General features: G+C 39.8%; 1 protein-coding gene across 32 annotated transcripts in view; it reads right to left on the bottom strand.

Annotated features, from left to right (window-relative positions):
• DTNA (dystrobrevin alpha) overlaps positions 1–25,172 on the bottom strand; it is a 324,921-nt gene that overhangs the window by 63,025 nt on the left and 236,724 nt on the right. For 17 of the 32 annotated variants that reach the window (XM_030553035.1, XM_030553013.1, XM_030553020.1 and 14 more), the window contains exons 5-11: positions 18,094–18,179; positions 16,546–16,700; positions 11,698–11,803; positions 9,136–9,302; positions 6,381–6,505; positions 1,733–1,741; positions 827–907 (exon numbers count right to left, since the gene is read on the bottom strand). In XM_030553035.1, the coding sequence (XP_030408895.1) occupies positions 827–907; positions 1,733–1,741; positions 6,381–6,505; positions 9,136–9,302; positions 11,698–11,803; positions 16,546–16,700; positions 18,094–18,179 (729 nt within the window). The remainder of the gene's footprint in view (positions 1–826; positions 908–1,732; positions 1,742–6,380; positions 6,506–9,135; positions 9,303–11,697; positions 11,804–16,545; positions 16,701–18,093; positions 18,180–25,172) is intronic. The other 15 variants (XM_030553023.1, XM_030553016.1, XM_030553030.1 and 12 more) reach the window with 1 other exon arrangement.

The raw sequence follows: 25,172 nt of genomic DNA, 5'->3' as shown, positions 1-25,172 counted from the left end.
GGATGGGGGTGGGGGATAATAGGAGCCCATATAAAAAAAACTCCAAATATTGAGACTGTAAAATACTACAGGAGCCCCTATAAAATCAGGACATCTGGTCACCCTAGTGCTTGGTCCTGGTGGTCTCGATTCAATTCCATCTCTAGTTAATACCAAGTGAACACTGGGTATAAGAAACATGTCCTTGGATGTTAAATATACTCTATTACAAAAAAACTACCCTGACCAACTTTTATAAGCCTCACGCAAAATTTGAAATGCTAGCTAGATTAATTATACAGTGTAGTAAAAATGCAAGAAATTCTTTTTCTTTTAGTTATCCTCCAAAGAGTTTCTGTGATTTAAATTAGAACACCAAACTCATTTCCATTAGTGACGTGGCTGAAATTTTAACTCATATCCCCAAAGACAACAAGTTATTATATTAACTTGTTATCGCAATGTACGCCCTCACATCCCAACTTCTACTCCCTGCCCAACACTGCCTAATGACTTAGGATCTGAGACATCAGCTTCTAAATTAGGGTGCCTAAATCTACATTTTAGCACTTATAATGAAAATTAGGCACCCAAACGTGCATTGTAGCACCCTAAGTGCCCACGTAAGCATGCCAACATGGAACTGGGTGCCCAAATTCAGGGGCACTCATTTAAAATGTGGCCTTCCCATCTGAATAACTGAAGCTCAGTCCACAAAAGGTTGGAATATTTCTGAGACAGTGTTCTACTAACATTTTCATTGAATAAAATGCAAAGAACCTAACAATCAGGGATTTATTTTCTATTCACGTGAGTTGTTTTAAAGTAAGAAAGGATGAGCACTCACCTTCTGTTTGTGAAAGTATTTCCTGAGGGAACAGAGTGGGAGAATAGCATATCATTCATGCTGGTTACAGGTCTGGGAGGCCTAAAAGAAAGCAAAATAGCTAAGCATATTTTATTTGTATTTGACAAACCATCAGCAATAGTATTTCCACATAGAGATTAATGATATTCTTGCTCAAGGTAAACTGACAGCAAATATCTTCTGCTATAAATAACTAATCACTCCAAACTAAAGAGTTATTAGTTTTTTTTTAAAATGGGGGATAAAAAGCCATAACAGGACCAAGAGATAAATGAACATCAGGTTTTTATGTTCTGAGGTACATTTTGAACAATTTGCTTGATTCTTTTTCCTACTCTGGCAAAATAATTTATCGGGCAGCATTTTTACCAAGTCCACTGAAATGCCCCATAAAATATAATTAGTACAAAAATGGTGAACCTCTATCAACAGTCAACTCCCCACCCCTATCTCAGACTATAAAATAATGTACTGTAATCACTTTAAAGGGACACTGTCAACTTTAAAAAATGACTTTTCTGCCTGATATTATTTAATTACTATTGTTACTGAAACTGAGATTAGAGAAAAAAATTCTCAGTTTTTTAGTTTGTTTATTTGGTAAGATACTAATTGCCTGGGAATTTTAAACTGGAAATTTGTCTGGTGCCAGTGAACAGCGGTATTAGTTAGCATTTCATATCAGCTACATGAGATTTACATATGTTCTGCATTTTATTTTTTATCTGGACAATGAAAACATTGGACTATTCAAAGATTATTACACACTAGGTGCTGAAATCTGCTAAACATTCTGTGATCAACAATGAAGATGTAATAAAATTTGTTACAAGTTTTTCTTTCCCTCCAAAAAAAAAATGTACTAAAAGAGAATAAAATACTTACCAGGTATCTCTTTTGCAGCCAAAATGAAATTGAAAAAAAGAGACCATTAATGAAGATGGCATTTTGAAATGAATATGGATGAAAACAGGCCATTGTTTTTTTGTCAATTCTCATATCAAGAAAACTGGCATTGAATCCAATTCAGGCTTTGCCAGGGTGAGCTCCTTAAAGCCACTGACTCATTCAGCTGAGTATTTGTTATCACTTTTCTCAAGTTCCGCTTTAACATGGTGTGTGTGTTTAAATACACAAAGTGGGTATTTGATGTGACAGAGCTGTGTATAGCAGACCTTTTAGAAAAATTAAAGACAAATTCTAATCTTGGATGCCTATTTTTTAGCTCTGCAGCTGTTTATGGAATTTACAACCTCCTGGGTATATAGAGGTTGACCCATGAACATGGAATAGTCTTATAATAAAAAAAAAAAATACAAGCCATATTCGTTGAAATGTCAAAAAAATCTGAAAAAAAACCATTTCACTTCAACATTTTCAGAAAGAAATGTTTGTATTTTTTGATTTGAAATGACTTTTCATTTTGAAATTTACTTAAATTTTATTAAAAAAATATATAAAAAAGCTGAAAAAAAGAAACATTTTATTTTAGGTTGGACAAAATGTTTCATTTGATCCCAAACATTTTTTGTTTACTTTTTGGTACTGCAAGGAAAGAAACAAACATCAGATATTCACACAGCTTTATATATCGGCTTGGAAGGATTAAATTAGAAATGTTGGTAAATGTCAATGTTATTGTATACACACAAACCAACAAAAAAAATTCCATCTATAATAATGGAAATTTACAGATGGGCAATGTAAGAAATATGCTGCTTGAGAACTTATTAGAGTTTGATTTAAGGATATTTAACTTGTTTATTTTGACATATGATGTAGAGAATTTGTGTTTTAATGGTTACAAATCTTTAACTTTTTGAATCTCCATATCTATTCTCATTAAATAATTGTTGTCCCCCCCTTTAATTTCCCCCAACCGTGAAAATGTAAATGGATAAAAATAGAAAAAATGCTTAAAAATAAAAACGCCAGTATTTTCAGTTAATATTATAAAAATAAAATTCTGCCAAGCCTATCTACCCATATACATTACTCCTGGGGGAATTCTGCACCACTGCCCAATGCAGAATTTTGCAGAAATTTCCTTGCCCCCATAGAAATTGGCTGCAGTGCTGTTGGTCACCACTTGGGGCTGCTGGATCTGGCAGAGCCCAGCTCACACATAGAAGACACTGCCAGGAGGGAGTTAGAAGATTCCCGGCAGCTGCAGTTCCCCACACACCCTGAGGGAAGGAGACAGTGGTGCGCAGGAAACTTCATATAAGCCTGAGACCCAGCATCAGGCTGTTTCTCCCTCTGCCTCCCTAGGCTCTTAGGAGGGAGGGGGCAGGTGTCTGGGCTGCGGGGACCTCATGGCTGGGTTCTGGGGGAGAGGGGTTGTGGGTGTCTGGCCTCCTGACTGGGCTCTGGGGGTGGGGGAAGGGAGTAGAGAAACAGGAACTGGGTTGTCATGGGGTTTCTTTAACTCTACTCCTGGGGGAATTTGTGTGTCTCTCTCTATTGTTACAGACATACGTGCTGACAGGTATTTTGAAATAAATTACCAAAATAATTGAAACTGGCATGATTATGTAATGTTGTTTTGACAAATAAAATTTGCAGAATTTTACAATATTGTGTGCAGAATTTTTAAATTTTTTTGGCACAGAATGCCCCCAAGAGTAATATATGGTATAACACACTAAATGACAAAATTATGGATGAGATTTCCAAAAGTTTTGGCCTCATTGACCTCAGTGGGAGCAAAGCCAGACCACTGTTGAGTGCACTTGATAATCTCACCATGATGCTAGTAATGCTATTGAATCTCTTTATATTTGGGGTTTTTGGTTGGGGTAGACAAAAATACCACAAAGAAGTCCCCACATCAGCTTAAATCTCATGAGAGTCCCCGTTTAGGACTATCATCACACACATTATTATTTCTTGCATCATTGTGAATGGTCTGTAGACATGTATATTTGATACGTTTTGCCTTATACTGCAGTTTTAATTAGAAATGTTGAGTTGGGCCCATAACATTGAAAAATTAGACAGCTCTTTGGCTCTGTGTACTCCAAGGTAAGAAGTGAACAATGAAAAGGAGGGTTACTACCTTTAAAAAAAATTAAAAAATCACAGCAATACAGGAGATCTTTGTCCTTATTTAAAGTAGCACTGTTGAGAACATAGGACTCCTTTGTCACATAAGTCTACCATTAAATGTATATGGAAAAAATCCCTTCGCTTGAATTCTTGCCCAGATCTGTTTCTCTTGTTACCTTTTATCTTCCATTACATTTAAAAATAAAAATCGTGCCAGCAAGAAGATATTCTCAATGAGTTACTGTAGCATATCTTTCCTCTCAGTTAATTTATGTGAATTACATTGTAGATCATGCTATTTCCACGACTTGCAGGTTTTTCATTCATGTATCATTATACTCAATACAGTTATATTGCTTTCAATCTAACAATAAGGAGAAACTGTGCCATAAAAATAAAATAGATTGTCTCTCATACTTATATTCATTCACACTAAATTATATCTATGTATTTAGAAAGAAGACAAGGTCCTAATTTTACAGCAAAGATTTTGGAACAGATTCTATTCAATTACTGTATCTTTCCCTTCCCTATCTTTGTTTGAATTCCTTAATAATAATCCAGTATTTACTATGATTGCAGCATATTATCTGCTATCTAAAAATATATATTTGCAGTGTTGCTGAAGAGTACTACAATCATGCTGTGAAACAGAATTATTTTAAGTTTCAGAGTAGCAGCCGTGTTAGTCTGTATCTGCAAAAAGAAGAGGAGTACTTGTGGCACCTTAGAGACTAACAAACTTATTTCAGCATGAGCTTTCGTGAGCTACAGCTCACTTTTTCGGATGAAGAAGCTGTAGCTCACGAAAGCTCACGCTGAAATAAATTTGTTAGAATTATTTTAAAAAGTTTTTCATTGTAGTTGTTTGCAGTGCTGATGCAGCCATGTTGGCCCCATGATAAAAGAGAGAGACAAAGACAGGCAAGGTAATATATCTTTTATTGGACCAAGTTGCTGGAAGTTGGTCCAACAAAAGATACCTCTTCATCTATCTTGTCTCTCATATCAGAATATAGGTAGATCCTCCTACTGGAGCCAGTGTTAATGTCCCACAATGAAAAACTCTAGATGGCATGAGGAAGAGGCTTTAATTTCACTTTCATGATCTCCTTCTATCCCTCTGAAGTATCCCCAGTTTCTGCATGTGAAATTATCTATCTATCTGTGTCTCTCGGCTTTTATACCATGCCAATCAGCATGGTATCTGAGCAAATACATCTAATTCTGTTTCTTAGTACAATATGCCTCTATTCCATCCTTACGATAAAGCAGTACATTTATTTTAAGAGATAATCAGTTGTAAGCATCACACAAAATTAAACATCTGTATGAGATACCTCACATTTTAAAAAAGAGGGACCACTCCCATTATGATCACCCAAAGAATAACATCAGCATGATTTATTTTTAAAATGTCTAAGCAGGCGAAGAGAGGGTTTCCACAGCCTCTATGGTTTTTGCCTCCGCTGCTTCAGTCAGCAGCATGATGGAGGTGGTTAAAAAGACTGACTTTTTTTTTTTAGAATGATTGCAGCACTTTTCATGAGAAGTATTTTACAATAAATATCTTTTAAATCATTTCAGATCATCTAATTGCTTTGGAACTTTTTTCCAGTTGTTACTTTAGTTTTGCTTTGAATTCCTGGGAAAGTGTCACTTTTAGACCAAGAAAGCACAGGTCACCAGAGAAGCCAATGTTACCTAGTCAGATGACAATATATGATCTACTATTAGCGCAGATGATGAAGGCCCTTCAATGAATGCTACATCATCTGAAGTGGCAATTTCCATATTGTATCCAAATCTAGCCTTCCTTCTGCTTTGAGCTCTTTGACTGCTAGGGAGGAAATGACTAGTTTATATGAACTTTACATAAAAAAGAGAGTGAAAGGGAAAACAGAGACAAAGTACAGTATTGAGTAAATTAAAAAGAATCAGTGAACTATAATCCAAGATTAGAATAAGATGAAAATTCATCTGCATTGTTTTAAGACTTCAGGTGAAATTCTGGTTCCATTAAGTCATTAAGAACTTTGCCATTGACTTCAAGATGGCCAGGATTTCACCTCGTCTGGCACCTTAGTTCAAGACAATACAGTGTTATGCTGAAGTTTGGAGACTCCTGAGAATAAATCCAGAGAGCCGAATCATGAATAAATCTAAATGTACTAAACCAAGAAAACGACACAAAATTTAAATACTTTCACACTCTTCTCTCCCACTTATGACTGTGTCCCATATCTGTGTCACCTGTATCAACATCATCCATATGTTTTTTCAATAATTTAAATGTGGCCTGGACTACCAAGGTAAATTCACGCTAACAAAAAGCCCCTTCTTGTGATTTTATACAAAGCACTTGATTCATTGCATGAGACATGAAACAGTCATCATGCATTTCCTTCAGAGTCATCGGAGATACACAGTCTGTACATGTCAATTGGAACAAAGGTTACTTTCTCTACAGCACACAGATACTTACACAATATGAGCCAGGTTTAGAGGTTTTTCAGGCTGGTCAGGGAACATTGGGTGCAAAGGTTCATGGCTGGAAGCACAGCTTAAAGACTTGCTAAGTGCATTAGTTAGCTTCTTAGCAGGTGATTTCTGGGAGGAACAAGGAAGGTAAAAGTAATGTGGACAAGTAAGGTGCAAACGGTTGCTACATTGAAACTACAGGAAGTGCAGAACAGTACCTTACCACTTACAATCATATATTCTTAACTTTTTCCTCACTCTATGCCTTTCTTTAAGGGTCCAATGAACCAAAGTCCATTTAGGTCAATGGAAAGATTCCCATTGTCTTCAGTGGGCTCTGGATTATGCCCTGGGAAATACTGTTTCTTCGAAGTTAGTGGAATGTATACAAGCCAGTGCACTATATTCTTTCCCTCCCCTCCTCACCAGTGTTTCATTAGCTTCCTTCATTCTTTAGATGTTTTAAACTAAAGCTTCTCTCGTCTGCCTTAGAAGCTGCTGCCTCTGCAAATGACATTTCAGACACAATACTGATGGCGTTTCATGGACTTGGAGACAGAAAGCTAAAAGAAGAGACTGAAAAGCTTTAATTGCTTCCCAAAAAACTGAACATCTCTGCTCTCACTGTGTAAACAGGCATTAAGCTTTGAATCCTGGGATCCCACAAGTCTTCATAGGGCAACACAATGTAATGCTAGTTTTAAAGCACTAGGGCAGCTACATCTTCAGCTTTTATAAACATAATGACATATTATATACAGTGAAACTCTTTCATAGTGAAGTAATCCCCAGATAACAGCTTAATTCTAAGTGAAGGAAGGATGGCTGTGTGATTGTAGCAATGGGCTGTGAGTTTTGGGTTTTGTTCTAGGTTCTGCAACAGATTTCCTGCATGACTTTGGCCAAACCAGTTAACCTCTCTATGACTCAGTTTCTCTATCTCTAAAATGGGGGCAATACTACTTTCCTATCAAAAAGGGATATCAAGATTAATTTGCTAGAGTTTTTAAAGTGCTTTGAGACCCTCATAAGGAAGGTATATACCCTGTGACCAGGATATGAAGTATTTTTATTATTGGAATTCCAAATTACACATAATGAATTTGAACAATTTAGGACTCTCACTCTATTATAAATGGAGTTTCACTCTGAATTCACCATAACTGAGTTCTATTGGAAATCTCCAATTTACACATACACCTGAGATATTTGCATGAGTTAGGCATACCCTAGGTGTGTGTCTGTACCTAACTTTTAAGATTAGGCCCAATATATAGAACATTCGTACACAGTTAGTGTTAAGGACATTGTTATCAAATCTGCTTGGAAAGAAATAACACTCATGTACACAGTAGCAAGGCAATTTCAGATTTGAATTGAAATACTCCAGTTTGAAAGTAAAAAAAACATTTGGGTGGCAGGGGCAACTAGACATGTATTCATATGTTGCTTTTTATTGTGTCTGGCAAGGTTTTGAAACAACTTTCAAGTGAAATCACCAGATTCCTTCCCTACCATTGCAGCACACTTCCTACAGCAAGAAAGATCTATCATTCTACAAATACACTGTTTGTTAAGGGATGAGAAAAAGAGCCAGGTGGCACGTACTCTCCTATCCAGAATCTAAACTCAAGTCATCCATGTCCACAAAGTGAAAGCCCAGAGGCCATTTGTGTAAATCTATTGTGAGGCAGAGTAGAGCCATGTGCCTGGCATACTGATCATCAAACAGTGCATTTCTTTTATAGTTAACCCTTGCTTGTTCTGTGCAACATCATCATTAGGCAGGCAGCTACTTTCACAGAACCAGAGTTTTAATTGTTTTAAATATGGTTCTGAAAACTTAGGTTCAAAAACGTATCCACACACCCTGTGGTCTGCATCCCTCTTGCCTAAAAGACCACTCCTCTCCCTGTACAACAATGCACCACTGTGACATCTGAGATCAGCTAAAGTGCATCTGCTGAGGGTCCCTGGATTTGAATTCTGAAGATGGCATGTTCTTAGTGACGGGACCTCTGCTGGAAATTTGTTTCACCTTTCCAGATTTCAGAGAGAAGTTGCTAGGCTTAACTATTTGGTGAAGCATTTGTGCCAGCTGGGTATAAGTGGTGGATTTTTTTTTAAAATGATGTAAAGGTGGGTGGTTATCTTTGTTACTTAATATAGGTTGTATGATTTATTATTGATGTAATTATGTTAATGTACTCAAATGCTATTATAATGGGAACATAATACATATATATTGAACACACACATGCGTGCACGCACACACACACACACACACACACTTACTTAAATTAGTTCCTCAAAAAAAAAAAAAAAGATTTCATGGACAGATGAATGATACTTCAATAGTCCCCATAATTTCATTTACATGTAATCATTAACATATGAATCAGAGAAAGCGAGAGAAAGGCTAACAAATACTTTACTATGGGTCCTTCAAAAATGGAAAACTTACTGTGAAAATAGCATTATATTCCAAGACCCTCCTGTAGCTGTCCTGACATCCATCACAGTATTAAACTGTCAGACTGCTGAAATCCACTCAGAAAAGAAATTCTTGTCTCAGAGCTTAATAGTGAATAAGGACCACAATTGTGGATTCTCCATACTTATCTAAATTGGCCACCAAAGTTTTATATTTTGCGATATAAAATGACTGAATTGGCCAAGGTTCCTACTCCATCCTTGGGATTCTCTCTCTGACTGCTGGAGTTCAAACAGTCTGTAGCAATGCATGAACCTTCCCTTACCCACGATGTGTATTCTTTCATTTGGTGCTGGTTGCTATGGGAACCACTGGCATGTCCCCTCCAGAAGCAGTCCTGACAGAGCTGGTAATTGTGACACTGCTGGCACCGATAGCGAAATCCCATCATGCTCTCACTGTGGCAGTAGGAACACTCAACAGGATGGAAGACTGCGGGAGAGAGAAATGTAAAAAACAAAAACAAACAAAAGAAACAATAAGAACAAGATTAAGAATGAAGCCCCAAATGGTGACTGAAACCTTCCTTTGTTTGCAGTAATTTTCAACATCAAATGCCATTCATGGTCTTAGGCTGAGGAAAATATATATATGAAAACTTCACAAGTCTTTTGTGGGTCTCTTCCATGGTACAAACTGCACTTGCTTAATTCCCAACTCCAAATCCTTTATCACTTCTGAAGCAACACGCACTGTTCTTCCTACAGCCTCAGAACTGTGTTTAAACTACAAAGCAAACTGAGTTTATTACAGAGGAAACAAAAAGCAAATTAGAAGGAAATCTACCTTACTCTAATAGGTTGCTATTCTGGAAAGGTGAAGGTTTTTATTGTTATCATTATCAGTTGAGTTGGCGAGCCTAAGGGTCAGAGGTCACATTTTCAAACTTGGGTGCTGAAAGTTAGGTGCCTAAATCTATGTAAAGGCATCTAGATACCTATTTTAATCACCTAAACTTGATGTAATTAACTAAACACATTTAGATACGGATTTAAGCACTCAATGTTTGGTACCCACATTTGAAAATCTGGCCCTAAGAATGGGCTCCATTTTGTCCATCATTCCAACCAAAAGTATATAATAAAGGGATTTGCGTCACCTGGAAGCACTGCCCTCGAATATTAGACTGATTTATGGCATCTTTTACTATTCATGCTGCTATGAGCTATGTTTTTCTCCCACCACTTGGCACTCCCATTGCCTCTGCCCGTCTCTGCACACTACAGCATGTACACTGTATTTATCTGCAACTGAACACATATATGCATCCCCCTTTGAAGCTCCAGTTATGCTCTATGGACAGGTGGGAGGGAGCACTCGAGAGGAAATGAACTGGCAACATTTTCCCAATGAACTCTGGTAGTAATAACAGAAAATCCTCTGCACAACGACCCTCGTCCCTCCAGACTAAGAAAGTGAGGCTCTTACGTTCATTTTCAAACATGTCTGCTCCTTGACCTAGCAGCTACACCATTAGACTGAGAATCTCAAAAAAGAGAGAGGATTTTTTCCCTGGCTATCAAGGGAAATATGGGGAAGCAAAATTAATTGTTTTCTGAAGATTTATTCATGTTGTTAATTGAATGTTTAAATATAAAGGCTTAACATGTTTCCTTGGGTTTAAATCTTCCATTCCTTCTAGATCTATAACAATAAAGGATATATTGTCAATGACATTTGCAAAGGATTAGATGCCAAACTCCTCTTAAGAACCGTGTGGAGGAAATACCATCTTAGGAGCAGGTATACTTTGCTAAGTAAGACACTGAAACTGTACTTCCTATTATGTATCCTCTTCCTGTTTAAGGTCGGAATACAGGTCAATGTGCACAGTAGAAGAGATGGCTTTGCATAAGAGAACTATGTGGGATCTGCTAGAACTATTTGGGGAAATATATAGGGCTTGGAGGGGTGGAGAGAGGATGGAATGAACCCACAGTACTGGGGTCCTTCTGTGGTTGCAACTGCCGTTTCAATGCTGCTGCAGTGTCTGCATTCTGCTACAGAATCTATATCTGTGGGGTTAGACCAATAGTCCTGCATATTTGTGAGCAGGGTGGTTACCTGCCAGCCTTTCCCAAGTTGCCCAAACAGAAGTTGTGTGTTTGATACAGAAATTACTGGGTGGCATTCTATGGTCTGTGTTACATAGGAGGTCAGATAAGATGATCAGAATGGTCCACATTGACGGTAAAATCTCTGAATCTATGCATTTCAGAGCCAGGGGAGTGATTCAGTGTCTGGGTCAGAGGTACCCCCTCAATTAAATCTGCATCCTTCACATAAGAGAGAAAGAAGGTTGGATCTGAGGTTTCTTGCTCCTGTCTCTTGGATAGAGAGTTTTGCAGGGAGGTGTTAGTCCTCCTTTTAAGGACTACTTGGACATTGAGGCCACTAGTTTACAACCTGCACTGGACTTAGCCTACCAGGTAGATTGTGTGGGAAGGAGCTGCCTTGCTGTTCCTCCTTTAGTGCTGTTATGTCATAGCTAATAAATGTCATGGTCTTTGATTTCACCAAATGTGGGTGTGGCACAAGTGGGCTGCCTGCTGTAGCTCTCTGGCTATCCAGGGCATAGAAAGCGAGGAAACATTTAGGACAAAATCCAGAGCACAGCAAAAAAGTTAAACAAGGCTACAAGTGGAATGACTGACAGTAAGGCATCCTATTTGATTAGCAGCTATAAGATGGCACCTGGAATCGATAACCTCAGTACAGTAGCTCTTATAATGTCATCCATAAACTGAGAAGCTCATGATATATAGCCTAGATGTCCCCATTGCAACTGCTATTCTTTAACTAAACTTGGTGAGCAGCCATCACTTACCATTTTCAACATTTGCCAATCGATGCAGAAGTGGTAGCCAGACCAGACACTGTGGCGGGGGGTCAGACATGAGAGTATCCAAGAAAGCATTTAATGTGACTTTTTTCTGCTCAAACAAACACAAAAACAAACAATCAAACAAAAAAAAACAACAGTAACCACAGAAATCAGGGTGACTTGAACATGTTTTTATAAAAGTACTTGAGAATGAAGAAATGAAGTTCTTAAACCTCAAGCCATAAACTGAGAAGAAAATGACACTGCCAAAGGCTGTAAAAACAGAAGATGAAGGCAGTAGTGGTTATAATGTCTGCCACCTCCCTTCATGGAGGGAGTTGATGCCATTTATTAAGTAATCACTCACTTCAAGGGTTCTGACCTAAAGTTTGTCCTCCAAGAAAGATCCTTCCTGAATACATCAGTTTCGCAACCTGTTCATATTACTATATGCTATTGGTCCTATCTAATGCACATGCATCAAACAAAAAGCCATTTCCATCCACAGAATGACAGATACCACTCCAAATATCTGCTAAAGTTAAAAAAAAATGAAAGGACAAATAAAGACAGATTAAAATTTTCAACAGCATATATATTCTATTTTTAAAAGTGACTTAGACACTTAGATGTTTAAGTCCTATTGTTCCTCAGTGAGACTTAGACTCCTAAGTGACCCAAGTCTTTTTGGTTTTGGAAAATGAGACATGTGCATTTCTGAAAATTTTTTAACTCAAATCTTATTCTCACATTTTTAAGACCTTTATGCAGATTCCTCTCTGAGATGTGTCCACTGTTAAGACTCTTTACCTTTTAATATACTTCTCATAGTATGCGACAGACTTACGGACCGTAAGTCTTACTGACAGAAATTAAGAACTAATGACTTCCCATGAAGAAAATGATCATATATAAATGTTGAGTCCTGTTTGGAATATTTATAGATTAAAACCAGTGATATTTGTTTGTATAGGTTATTGCATTCATTTGGATCCCAACGTGCTTCTCAGACTATATTAACCGATTGTACAAACCATCATTTTAACTCATTAGTGAAATGGCAGCTGTTAAACAGCGCACAGGGTCACTATGCAGCAGTTTTAGGAGTGAAAGTAATGAAGAAAACTGTACCTGAGAGGAAATATATACAGGCACCATGTAACTATCCCAACTAACATTTGTGAAAAGTGTCATGGAATAGTTAATGAACAGATATAGTCAGAAACTCAGTTTTTCATCTAATAAAAAGACAAGACCTTTCTAGACATTAGTGTCCCCTAGAAATAATCCCCAGGGTTTTTTTTGCAATTTTAAAAAGTGTAAATGTTCAGTACTTTACAAATTTAATCTGAAAGTCACTGACAGTAAATAAGGAGCTGCATCAGTACCAAAAATTAGCCCGTATCAATAAACATGTTAATAGGGTGGTTAACATCTGTTTACTATACACCTGAGAATGAGTGCTCTCTTCCCAAATAAACAGGAACTCTGTGTTAAGCACCAGTTCACAGAATAACGATTTGCCTGACAGGACTCTATTGTGGATGCCTGCCATGGCTTTGCTGACCATTGACATCAACAAATGTCACTATTAGCAGCAGCAGAGCTGAAAAGAGGAGGAGAAGGGCAGAAAGAAAACCAGTGAATGAAAGATCATCCAATTTCCCATATCATAAATAATAAAGTAGCATAAAGTGTTCTCTCTGTTCCTAGAGAGGGACTAAGTTGGCTGCACACACAGCAGTGCTCTGAACAAACAAACAGATGCAGAGGCAAGCACAGCTCTTCCACAATGGAATTCTCTTTGGAATGGAGCTATAAATAGGGGCCTAACAAATTCACTGTCCATTTTGGTCAATTTCAGGGGCATAGGACTTTAAAAATCATGAATTTCATGATTTCAGCTATTTAAATCTGAAATTTCATGGTGCTGTAACTGTAGGGGGCCGTGATCCAAAAATGAGTTACTGGGGGCGGGTCTCAAGGTTATTGTACGGGGGTTGTGGTACTGCTACCCTTACTTCTGCGCTGCTGCTGGCAGTGGCACTGCCTTCAGAGGCAGGCAGCTTGAGAGCATCAGTTGCTGGCTGGTAGCCCAGCTCTGAAGGCAGAGCCACTACCAGCAAACAAAGAAATCCAAAGAAAAAGCAAACAACAAGGCAAGGAAAAAAGAAATTGGTAAAAAAATTAAGTTACATAGTAACTATAAATTGGGTAAACAAATTCCCACAGTCATAATTTGGGTCTGTGACACTGAATCCTAACTAAGGCACATGTTATTCAAAACAATCTTGTTCAGTGTCTGCGTACCAATACTAAAACCTAACACAGTAATATTTAATAAACCGGTTACTGTTCATTCAGTAGGTTATCTGAAAGACAGCATCTATAAAAAACAACTTGATCTATGTCAGCTACTGGTGTATCACAGAGCATTGCAACCAATGAAACAGAGATGTTAGCCGTTCCTGTTTCCCGCTCAGCAAAGCTTATTCCAGAGGGTAACAACCAGCAGTAAGGGTAATCTATAACCTAGTAACAGTATAGGGTAAAAGCACACAAAAGATCAGATTTCACGCTGGGAGACCAGACTTCATGGTCCTTGACACATATTTCATGGCCGTGAATTTGGTAGGGCCCTAGCTATAAATTAAAACTTGATTTGTACCAAATAAAGTAATTTCTGCTTCGCTGACAGCTTTATGGCTGCACTCCTTTGGTGGTCACTAATTTTATGGATTAAAGAAGCAATGTCCCTTAAAAGGACACTGAAAGTAATTTCCATACCTTTAAAAGTCATTTTTTTCTTCCTGCAGTTTTTAAACAATAGCTTGGAAACTTGAAACTAAATATACTCTGTGAGACGAGGGGTGATGGGTTGTGTACCCCACATAGGCCCTGATGGGGTTAACGTGGGCCTGAGGGGCCAGTTAGGGTACCTGGCTGTACCTGTGACAAGAACCAGGTTTAACTGAACAAGAGGCTCAGCGGGGCAGGAGCAGGCTGGATTATAAAGTCAGGAAGTTTGCAACAGAAAGAGGCTGCAGAGACAGAGGAAGGCAGGTGAAAAGCCAAGAGGGAGAATAAACCCTGGGGTTCTAGCCCTAGAAGAAGGGTCAACCCCAGAGGAGTTGTGGGGGAAAGAAAGCCTGTGAGAGCTAGGGAGGAAGAAGCCCATGGAAACAGCATAAGGGCAGGGCAGGTGCAACCTTTTAGGTGACCTAGGCAGTTGCCTAGGGCAGTAGGATTTGGGGGGCGCCATTTTCTTTGGCAGCAACCGCAGCAGCCGGATCTTCGGCTGCCCCGGTCGCCGCCAGCATTTAGGCGGAGGGAGCTGCGACAGGGGAGCGCGGGGAGGGCTGCTTGCAGCAAGTAAGTGGGGGGCGGCACGCAGGGGAACTCCCAGCCCCAGCTCACCCCTGCCCCGCCTCCTCCTCGAGCACGCCATGGCTGCTTCACTTCTCCCGCCTCCCAGGTTGCAGCGGAGGGTGGGGCGGAGGGGGGAGCGCCTCAGGGTGGGGGTGCGGGGGGGGGAGGGTGCAAGGTGGAAGTTTTGCCTAGGGCATGAAACATCCTTGCACCGGCCCTGCACAAGGGGGAGGACTATGCAGACCGCGACTGCTTGTTATAGAGTCCCTGGGTTGGTACCCAGTATAGAGGATGGTCCTGGGTTCCCCTGCCAGCCACTGGGAAGTGGCATAGGAGCCATGGAGATGCCAACTGGACTAGCTTTATTACCGTGGAAGTGGAGGCCTACTGTAACTTGGCAGGAGGACTAATCCACAAAGGTGAGGCACTGCAGTTCTTGAGCGCAAGAGAGGGGCTACAGACAGAGAGTGAGATGACAGGCTGAGGAACTGCAAGAAGACGGCATCTGTCTGGAAGAGCTAATTCCTAGATGTGTCCAGAAGGAGATACCCTAGTAGTGAGTAAACATCCCCATGTCACTAGATTGTGGAACAACATTTGTCCAAGCAACAGCACAGAGTTAGGACACATTTTAGTTCCACAACTTTAGATTTAATTTTTTTTAAATCTCTGCTATTGCGATAACAGTTTGATAGGAAGATAAATATATATCATCTCATGTTTATCATGCCTGCCAGGGAAATAGGAAGTATAAATTCCTTTTGGAGCCCCAGATCTATATTTTAACAGTAAAGAAGAGAAGAAAAACACCGCTTTCTTCCCAATGTCTTCTCAGCCTCAACATCTTCCTTTACTTTGCATGTATTGCATTACTGAATTTCTTATGGGTGTTAAGATAAGTTTAATCAAATATTTTTCTAGGGGTGTAAATCAATGCAGTTCACAGGAAGGAATTCTCTTCTTCCAATACAACAGAGCAATGCACAATCAGCTACATGTAGTATTGGGTATTTTTTAGTTCATCCCTCCCTTCTCTGAAGCATCAGGTATTGTCCACTGGCAGGATATCAGACTCAATGCATCCACACAGTCTGATGTGCTGTGACAAATGCCATATTCCTTTCTGTGTAACTTCAGCACTTTCTTGGATCCTACTAAGAATTTCTGCAAGGGAAAATCAGATGTTCAGTTGCCTGTAGGCTTCCATTCCAACAAAGAAGAGGTGAGAAACAGTTATTTTTCACCGGAGCATTTCAAGTGTATCTGTTGCCTCATCGTAGACATGAACAATTAGATATTTGGTTTAAGAACTGGATTTCAACATGAGGGAGATATAAGGTCATGTATGCACAACTGTAGCAAGAAAGAGGAGCAGCATGACTGTATGCGCACGTATGTGTGTGTGAAGGAAAAAAAAAACGAAAGAAAACTTGATTAGTCATGTGACTGATAGCATACGTCAGTGAGGCCATCTTTCTTTACCTGTTGCGAGAAACAGGATTTTGCCGATTGCTCCGTGTAACCAAATGAAGGACCTTCAAAAACTGCAGTGGGAAGTTTGAGAACCTCCCGCAGAAACATATCATACCTTCCATAAACCATCACTCCACCAGAGTCTGAAATCATTGAGAAAATATCTGGGGAAATTAAGACATGAAAAGAGCAAGAAAAGGAGAGGTTTACTTCATTTAAACTGCAGATCTCTTAGTTCAACAATGTATGATCAGAACTTAAAGTAATGAGATTTTTTATATAATATATTCTGCTTATGGAAAACGTCAATATTATTGCACCTTTAATTTTAGCCTAACTTGCCAGAGGCAAAAGAAAAATGCACATGTAAGAAAACTATCAGATTTCTATATTAAAATATTCCTGTTTTTGTGGCTGTGTGGTGTCATTCCTTTTTAGCTGGTGCTTGATGCATAACATAAGTGAGTAACTTAGTCAGATAGAATGGAACCAAATTTGACAAAGTGCAAAACATCAACTACAACTTTTTGTCTGGTGCCATTCTGGCCCTGAGTTCATGTGGCTGTTTATGATTTTTTGGACATGTAGAACACTCAACAAATTTGAAATGCATTACTTGAATCTTATCACTTTTTTTGGCTTAAATTATTTGTCATATAAATATTACAACAATTTGTCATTCTATAGCTGCACTTTACTTTTTTTATTTTTCTTGATGGTAGGCATTTTTTTTCCCCGAGTAAGAAAGTGAAAAGTTTAAAAGGCTCCAAAACTTAGTGAGGGATGCTAGACTAAGGGACCATTATCATTTTTCAGGCTGTTATGGCCACCTCTGTTCTAGATGGCAGATATCACACTGGGTGCATCTGGAGGGAAATTCCAAGTGAAGGACCCTGCAGCAGTTCATTGCTGGGAAACCAGTGTCACACTACATCCTGCCATTGCATGCAGCCTCTGGACTCAGGGAATCAACAGCTATCCTTATGCACAACATCAGAGAAAAGGGAGATCTAAGCACTGTACTCTAGATGAAGCTGATCCCAAGGGACAAAAATTCTAAAAGGAAGTCTCTCAATGCTTCTGCAGCTAGAATAAACCTTGGCTAGATTTGTTTGGGAAATGAGATAAATCCTGTAAAGCAGAAGGGATAGACATGTGCCTCTGGAAAGGAAATATAAACAGTGTATAAACTGTATTGTTTTTCTAACTGTGAAAATGAGAGGGATGTCATGAAAGAGGAAATTGTCCAATGATACTTCATAATGCTAGACATTTGCTGCACTTGATTGTACTTATGATAATCTTTTAATCCAATCAGACTGAACAGAAATCAAATCTGTACTGTACTCATCAGAATTAGACATATGTGACCTGGCTCCAAAACTGGTTGAGAGGCCATCCAAACAGTGAACTGGACTTATCTGAAGATGCAAATTGGTTCTGCAAAACCCCATCAAATATAAGCATGGTCTAATCCCATCAGGTCCACCTACCATTCTGGCACAATTTGATATCTTACCAAATACATGGATGAACGACAGACAAAACAAAACTTACATCTTAATTTGTCCATGATTTTTCCTCCACAAAGAGTTGCCAAAGCCATTTTGACAGCAAAAACTGAAATTTTACCATGTCCTTCCCTGTTAGATAATAAAAAGTTGTTATATGGCATGATCTCACCAGCATGAATGTACATTTTAACTGCATCTCCTTGACATGACATAATACACCAGACACATAGTATACACAGGTTCATAGAGTTGGAAATAAAATCTTCAGATCAACGCATTTTTCTTTTCATATTTTTACTGTTTTCTTTCAAGAGGACATACAATGGCAGACTTATCTGTAAAGCCATCAGAGACTCTCTAAGAGCATCAACAAGGCACATTTTAATATTAAGCTTATCAGAGCAACATTTGAATGCTGGTTAGCACATCGTGCATTAAGCTGCTTATTATTATTAAATTGTTATTTGTACTATTGTAGTGCTCAAAGGCCCCAATCAAAATCAGGGCCCCACTATGTTAGGAACTGTCCATACAGACAGTTCCTGCCCAAGACGCTTACAATTTAATTTGAAACAGGATGTAACAAGTGAGTACAAAAAGCAATAGTGGAGAAAGGAGGATGAGGATAATGGCTAAAGAACATGTGGTTACTCAGGTTAGCTATTGTACAAGTTAATGGTTCCAAGCCATTTGCCTTTTTCAATTATACCCTTGATTTACATGTAATCTTAGAAGGCATTTAGTTACAACATGGACTTTAAGGCCCAATCCAAACCCCACTGAAGTCAACAGCAGACCATTTATTTTCAATGGACTTTGGATCAGGCCCTATGTTGAAATCATCTTATTTTTAAGAAAAGCCTGTTTTTAAATACCACCCTTTGGCACTGTCAGAATTTACCATTTTGGAGGCACTGACATAATACTATATAGGGTTTCACTAGTCCCATATGGCCATGCAAAATCCCACTTTTCCTTGCAGGTGTGTTGGCACAATCCACTGGTTAAAAATCAAGGAGTTAAGCATCTGGCATATTTAATTTCACACAAATTCTATTCTATTCAACACTATTTAATACATACAAAGGTATCCGATATAGGGAAAAAAAGTTCTATAATAATTTTCCTACAAATGTCATCATGTCCCAGTCAGATAAGGATCTTTTTCCTCCTTGGAAGGAACATGCCTGTACATTGCAGTGTCCATATGTAATGTACACGTTTTATGAATGGTTGATCTTTTCACTGAACCATTTTAAGGCAAAACTCAGCTGACCTATTTCCATAGGAATTATCCTGTATCCACCTCAGTGATTATTTACCTTAGCTCATTCCAGTTTCTGAGCTAGTATTTTCCATCTTCATTATAAAGTTCTCTGTTTTAAATTCTAAAATCATTTCCCTTGGTATGAAAAAAAACCTAGCACAGGTTGTTTAAAGGAATTATGCTATCACAAGCAGAAGCATGAACATGCTAAAATGTACAATCTCACTAAAAATAATAAATTTCCTCCTCTTTTGCATTAATTTTTTTCGGTCTCAAAATTTTCAAATTTACTTTTTCTTTGGATTTCTCAGCACCTTCCCTCAAGGCAGTTAAGATACAAATTACATTGGGGCAGCATTTACCTATTATCCGGAGATGTTTAATAGGTTCCTATCTCTCTGTTTAACTAAATCATTGAGAGCATATCCTCATCCTAATAAAGAGAATTATTGTTTCACAGTCAGCCAATTCCTTTCTTTTCAATTTTACAGCAAGACAAACCCATTTTTCCTTTGAGTTTCAGCAATGGGACTAATAACGGAGCAGGGCACTACTCAGTATGAGGGTGGCAGACCAAGGCCATAAGATTCTGTGTCACTGTGGGGAACTAGACATTCTGTGACCTCCAGTCTATGCTCCATTAGAGAACACAGTGGGTGTCCATCTAGACTCCACAGGCCAACTCTATGTATAAGGATTCTGGAGTCTGGATAGTAACAGTTACATGGCTGTTCTAACTGCTTTGGCAATAGCCAAGAAAGTGACGACAAGATGAAATCTATTTCTCCATCCACATTTATGGAACAGCTCTATTGCTTGTCAATCATGAGCTAAATGGAAGAAATTATATTTGCCGGAATGAAAAGATTACCCTGATTTCTGAATACATAGTCTCCACTGTTGTCCCTCTGCTAGCCCCCAAATCTAAGCAGCATAATACATGTACATAACAGAGTAACCTCTTGTTTTATTTTGGTTATTAACACACTACTGTCCTGTTGTCCCATAGAAATACTCTCAATTTAGCATATTAAAATGTGCTATGTGCTTCATGCCTATGAGGACTTTAAGTTTACAAAGTGAATGGCTATTTGGCATTTCCTATGACTGAGTTATCTAAACAATCTTTACAGCCCTGTCAACTTACTCACTTTTAGATCAGTGTGTTACAATTTTAATATGTGAGATTCCAAATATGACAACATTGTTTTTAAAATCTGTTTAAATTTTTACTTCTTTTGATAAAAATATGAAGTAGAGAAGCACACAAAAAGAAATGAATGCACTCTGGTTGCACTTAAAAGAGAAGGGATAGAAATAACAACAATCCTGGATATATTCTTTAATGCTGTTTTTCTATGCACATTGTTTTTTCATTTTGGCTGTGTACTATTTCTTCGTTCAATTTCAAAAGATTAAATCAGATTGTGAAATCTTTAAAATAAATTTGCATCTCCTACAGTTCCATCCTTGTCATTTTTTACTCACAGTGAGTCAGATCCACAGTTAGTGTAGCTCAATTGATTATATACCAGCCGAGGATCTAGTTCACTATGTCCATTCTGTTACCATTCCTTTTGTGTGACATCTTATAGTCCTTTGTTAATTTTTCTACTTTCAGTCTTTGACACGGAGATGCTATCTGCTTTTAATGTACTTGTTAAATATAATATAAATTAATGCTAAATGGAAGTAATTGAATTTCTAAGTGGTACTGAAGAAGCTACATGAAGAAATAGCCATGTGGAAATGCTCTAGATTTAGCTATTCCCCCCCAATAGGTTTAGTTAAATTTACTTACAGGATTTTTTTTTTGAATGGCAGACACATCATTTAGCCTTCAGCTTTCCACCCCAGCGACAGAGGCTTTTCCCACACTTGAATGGTTATGAGAGCAGGGGAGGTGGAAAAGGAATATATTATATGTGCTTTGAATCTCTCAATTTGATTTGATTCATTTTGACACTATTTTGTATCAGTCATTTGTATTCATAAATACATAAATTAGAGGCAGTGTAAATTCAATTTGCCCACCAAAATTTATATATACACATACACACAACTGATAACTGGACCTGATAATGGGGTCCAGGACTTTCCAAAGTCCCCAGGACCTGGAAATGCTCCAGGCAACTCTGCTCTGTAGTATATAGCTTCTCTCTATTAGCAGTATTAGGACCTCTTGAGTAAAGTGCTGCTACATAAGAGTAAATACCTCAGCCACAGGCCGATAGCATCATGCAGGTATGCATTGAATTCAGAGTGCTTCAACTGAAGTGCTCATAAAACCTCACAGGTGGACTAACACAAAGAGACTTATGATTTTACTAGTAGAAAGAACAGAGAGCAGAAAATATTTTGTATAGAACCTTTCATAGCGGCGAACAGAGCGGCTAACAGGGGAGTTTCAGTGGGAGTGCTGTTGGAGGAGCAGGTTTGTGTAGTTTGTGGTGTTTGTGTGTGAGTGAGTGTGTGTGCAGGCTGCTAGGGGCTGTGTGCTGGGAGCGAGGCTGAGCCCTGAGTTGGGGGCGGGGCTTACCTGATTAGGGGTCCTATATAAGGAGCCAGGCACTCAGGCAGCGGCACAGGAGGCGGTGAACAGAACGGCTAACAGGGGAGTTTCAGTGGGAGTTTCCAGGGGGAGGTTACAGGGGAGACCAAGGCAGAGGAACCAGCAAGGCAGACTAGGGAAGAGGCAGGGGTCTGCCAGCAGCCCAACGCTTGTTGGTGGCCTGCGGTGCGGTGTGAGGCGTGGATTGCCAGGCAGAGAGTTGGAGCGCTACGATGGAGGCGGAGGTAGCAGGTGCAGACACACTGAGGATGACCGGATGCGGTAGCTGCGGCATGTACATGGTCCTAGAGGAAGCACCTGAAAGGAGTTTCATCTGCATGAAGTGCCGCCTGATAGAGCTGCTGGAGGAAAAGGTAAGGGGACTGGAGATGCAAGTGGAAACTCTGGCTGAGTTTAGAAGGGGATTTGAGCAGGTGATGGAACACAGACATGATGAGGCGCAGGGGACAAGCTCAGACGAGCGGATAGAAGCAGGACCAAAGGACTCTGAGGAGGGGCTGCTGGGTGAGGAAAGTGGACGGTGGAAGCATGTGACTAGGAGAACCAGGCAGAGGAAAAGACGGGCCAGCGATGGAGAAATAGAACTCAGGAACAGGTTTGCTGAGTTGGAAAATGAAGATGGAGCACAGCAGGCTGCTGAAGGACAAAGGGCGAGGAAGAAGAGGCGAGCAGCTAGTCCTGCAGAAGGAGGGGAGGAGTCGATGGAGGCGACACCAAGTGTGAGCCCTAGGAGGACTGTAAGGGCGAATACAAATCGAAAGGAATTGCGACCACCTGCTGTGGGGGATAGACCGCAGAATCGCACTGTCGCCAGGAAAAGGCAAGTCTACGTGATTGGAGACTCTTTACTGAGAAGAGTAGATAGGCCTGTAACTGGACCTGATCGGGAGAACAGAAGGGTGTGCTGTCTGCCAGGGGCTAAGATACAGGATGTGGACCTGAGGCTGAATACGATCTTAGCGGGAGTGGGAAAGAATCCGTTGATTATCCTTCATGTGGGAACGAATGATACGGCTAGTTACTCGCTGGACTGTATCAAGGAGGACTATGCCAGACTGGGGAAGAGGCTCAAAGACATCGAGGCTCAGGTGATCTTCAGTGGGATTCTGCCAGTTCCTAGAGCGGGGCGACGAAGGAGTGACAAGATTATGGAGATCAACAGATGGCTTAGGGAGTGGTGTTATAAGGAGGGCTTTGGGATGTATGGTCACTGGGAAGCGTTTACGGATAGACGACTGTTCGCTCAGGATGGACTTCATCTAAGCAAGGAGGGAAATAGAATTCTAGGATGGAGGCTCGCCGACCTCATCAAGAGAGCTTTAAACTAGGAAGTTGGGGGAGATGGTTGGGAGATGTTCGGGAGATCTCCACGCCGGAATGTAACCTGGAGAGGAAAGTAAACAAAGTGAGAGGGGATACCCTTGTGGTCCCAAGATTTGATCCAAGGAGGAATAGTGGAGAAACCAGAGTAACGGGTGATGCTGGTGGTAAAAGGTCTCTGCACGACGGGGGAAAGAATGTCACTGATGCCAAACGCCGAAAATTAAAAGGTCTGTACACTAATGCGAGGAGTCTAGGTAACAAGATGGAGGAACTGGAGTTACTGGTGCAGGAAGTGAAACCGGATATTATAGGGATAACTGAAACCTGGTGGAATAGTACTCATGACTGGAGCACGGGTATTGAAGGCTATGTGCTGTTTAGAAAAGACAGGAAGAAAGGCAAAGGTGGTGGAGTAGTCTTGTACATCAATGATGACATTAACTGTAGCAAAATAAGAAGCGATGGAATGGATAAGACAGAGTCTGTCTGGGCGAAAATCACATTGGGTAAAAAAGCAACTAGAGCTTCCCCTGAGATAGTGCTTGGCGTGTGCTACAGACCGCCGGGATCTGATTGGGATATGGATAGAGACCTCTTTAATGTCTTTAATGAAGTATACACAAAGGGGAAATGTGTGATTATGGGGGACTTCAACTTCCCAGATATAGACTGGAGGACGAGTACTTGCAAGAATAATAGGGGTCAGATTTTTCTGGATGTGATAGCGGATGGATTTCTTCATCAAGTAGTTGAAGTACCTACGAGAGGAGATGCCATTTTAGATTTGGTGTTGGTGAGCAGTGAGGACCTCGTAGAAGAAATTGTGGTAGGGGACAACCTTGGTTCGAGTGATCATGAGCTGATTCAGTTCAAACTAGATGGAAGGATAAACAAATGTAGATCTGGGATTAGGGTTTTTGACTTCTCGAGGGCTAATTTTAAAGAGTTAAGGAAATTAGTTAGGGAAGTGGATTGGACGGAGGAATTAGTGGATTTGAATGCGGAGGAGGCCTGGAATTACTTTAAGTCACAGCTGCGGAGACTGTCGGAAGCCTGCATCCCGAGAAAGGGGAAAAAAACCCATGGGCAGGAGTTGTAGGCCAAACTGGATGAGCAAACAACTCAGAGAGGGGATTAGACAAAAGCAGAAAGCTTACAGGGAGTGGAAGAAAGGCAGGATCAGTAAGGAAAGCTACCTTGGTGAGGTCAGAACATGTAGGGATAAAGTGAGGAAGGCTAAAAGCCGCATTGAACTGGACCTTGCAAAGGGAATCAAAACCAATAGTAAAAGGTTCTACAGCCACATAAATAAGAAGAAAACAAAGAAAGAAGAAGTGGGGCCGCTATACACTGAGGATGGAATGGAGATTAAGGATAACCTAGGCATGGCCCAACATCTAAACAAGTACTTTGTTTCAGTTTTTAATAAGACTAATGAGGAACCTTGCGATGATGGAGGGATGATAAACGGGAATGTGGATATGGAAGTGGATATTACCGCAACTGAGGTAGAGGCAGTACTTGAACAGCTCGATGGGACGAAGTCGGAGGGCCCAGACAATCTCCATCCGAGGATATTAAAGGAACTGGCGCGTGAAATTGCGAGCCCATTAGCGAAAATTTTTAAGCAATCGGTAAACTCGGGGGTTGTGCCGTATGATTGGAGGATTGCTAATGTAGTTCCTATTTTTAAGAAAGGGAATAAAAGTGATCCAGGTAATTATAGGCCTGTTAGCTTGACGTCTGTAGTATGCAAGGTCTTGGAAAAAATTTTAAGGGAGAAAATAGTCAAGGACATAGAGGTCAATGGTAATTGGGACGAATTGCAACACGGATTTACTAAAGGTAGATCGTGCCAAACCAATCTGATCTCCTTCTTTGAGAAGATGACAGATTACTTAGATAAAGGAAATGCGGTAGATATAATTTACCTAGATTTCAGTAAGGCGTTCGACACGGT

The sequence above is a fragment of the Gopherus evgoodei genome, chromosome 2 (assembly GCF_007399415.2).
Source record: "Gopherus evgoodei ecotype Sinaloan lineage chromosome 2, rGopEvg1_v1.p, whole genome shotgun sequence".
In the NCBI taxonomy this organism is placed as follows: domain Eukaryota; kingdom Metazoa; phylum Chordata; order Testudines; family Testudinidae; genus Gopherus; species Gopherus evgoodei.
The sequence above is the reverse complement of the archived record's forward strand: the minus strand, read 5'-3'. Positions and strand labels throughout refer to the sequence as shown.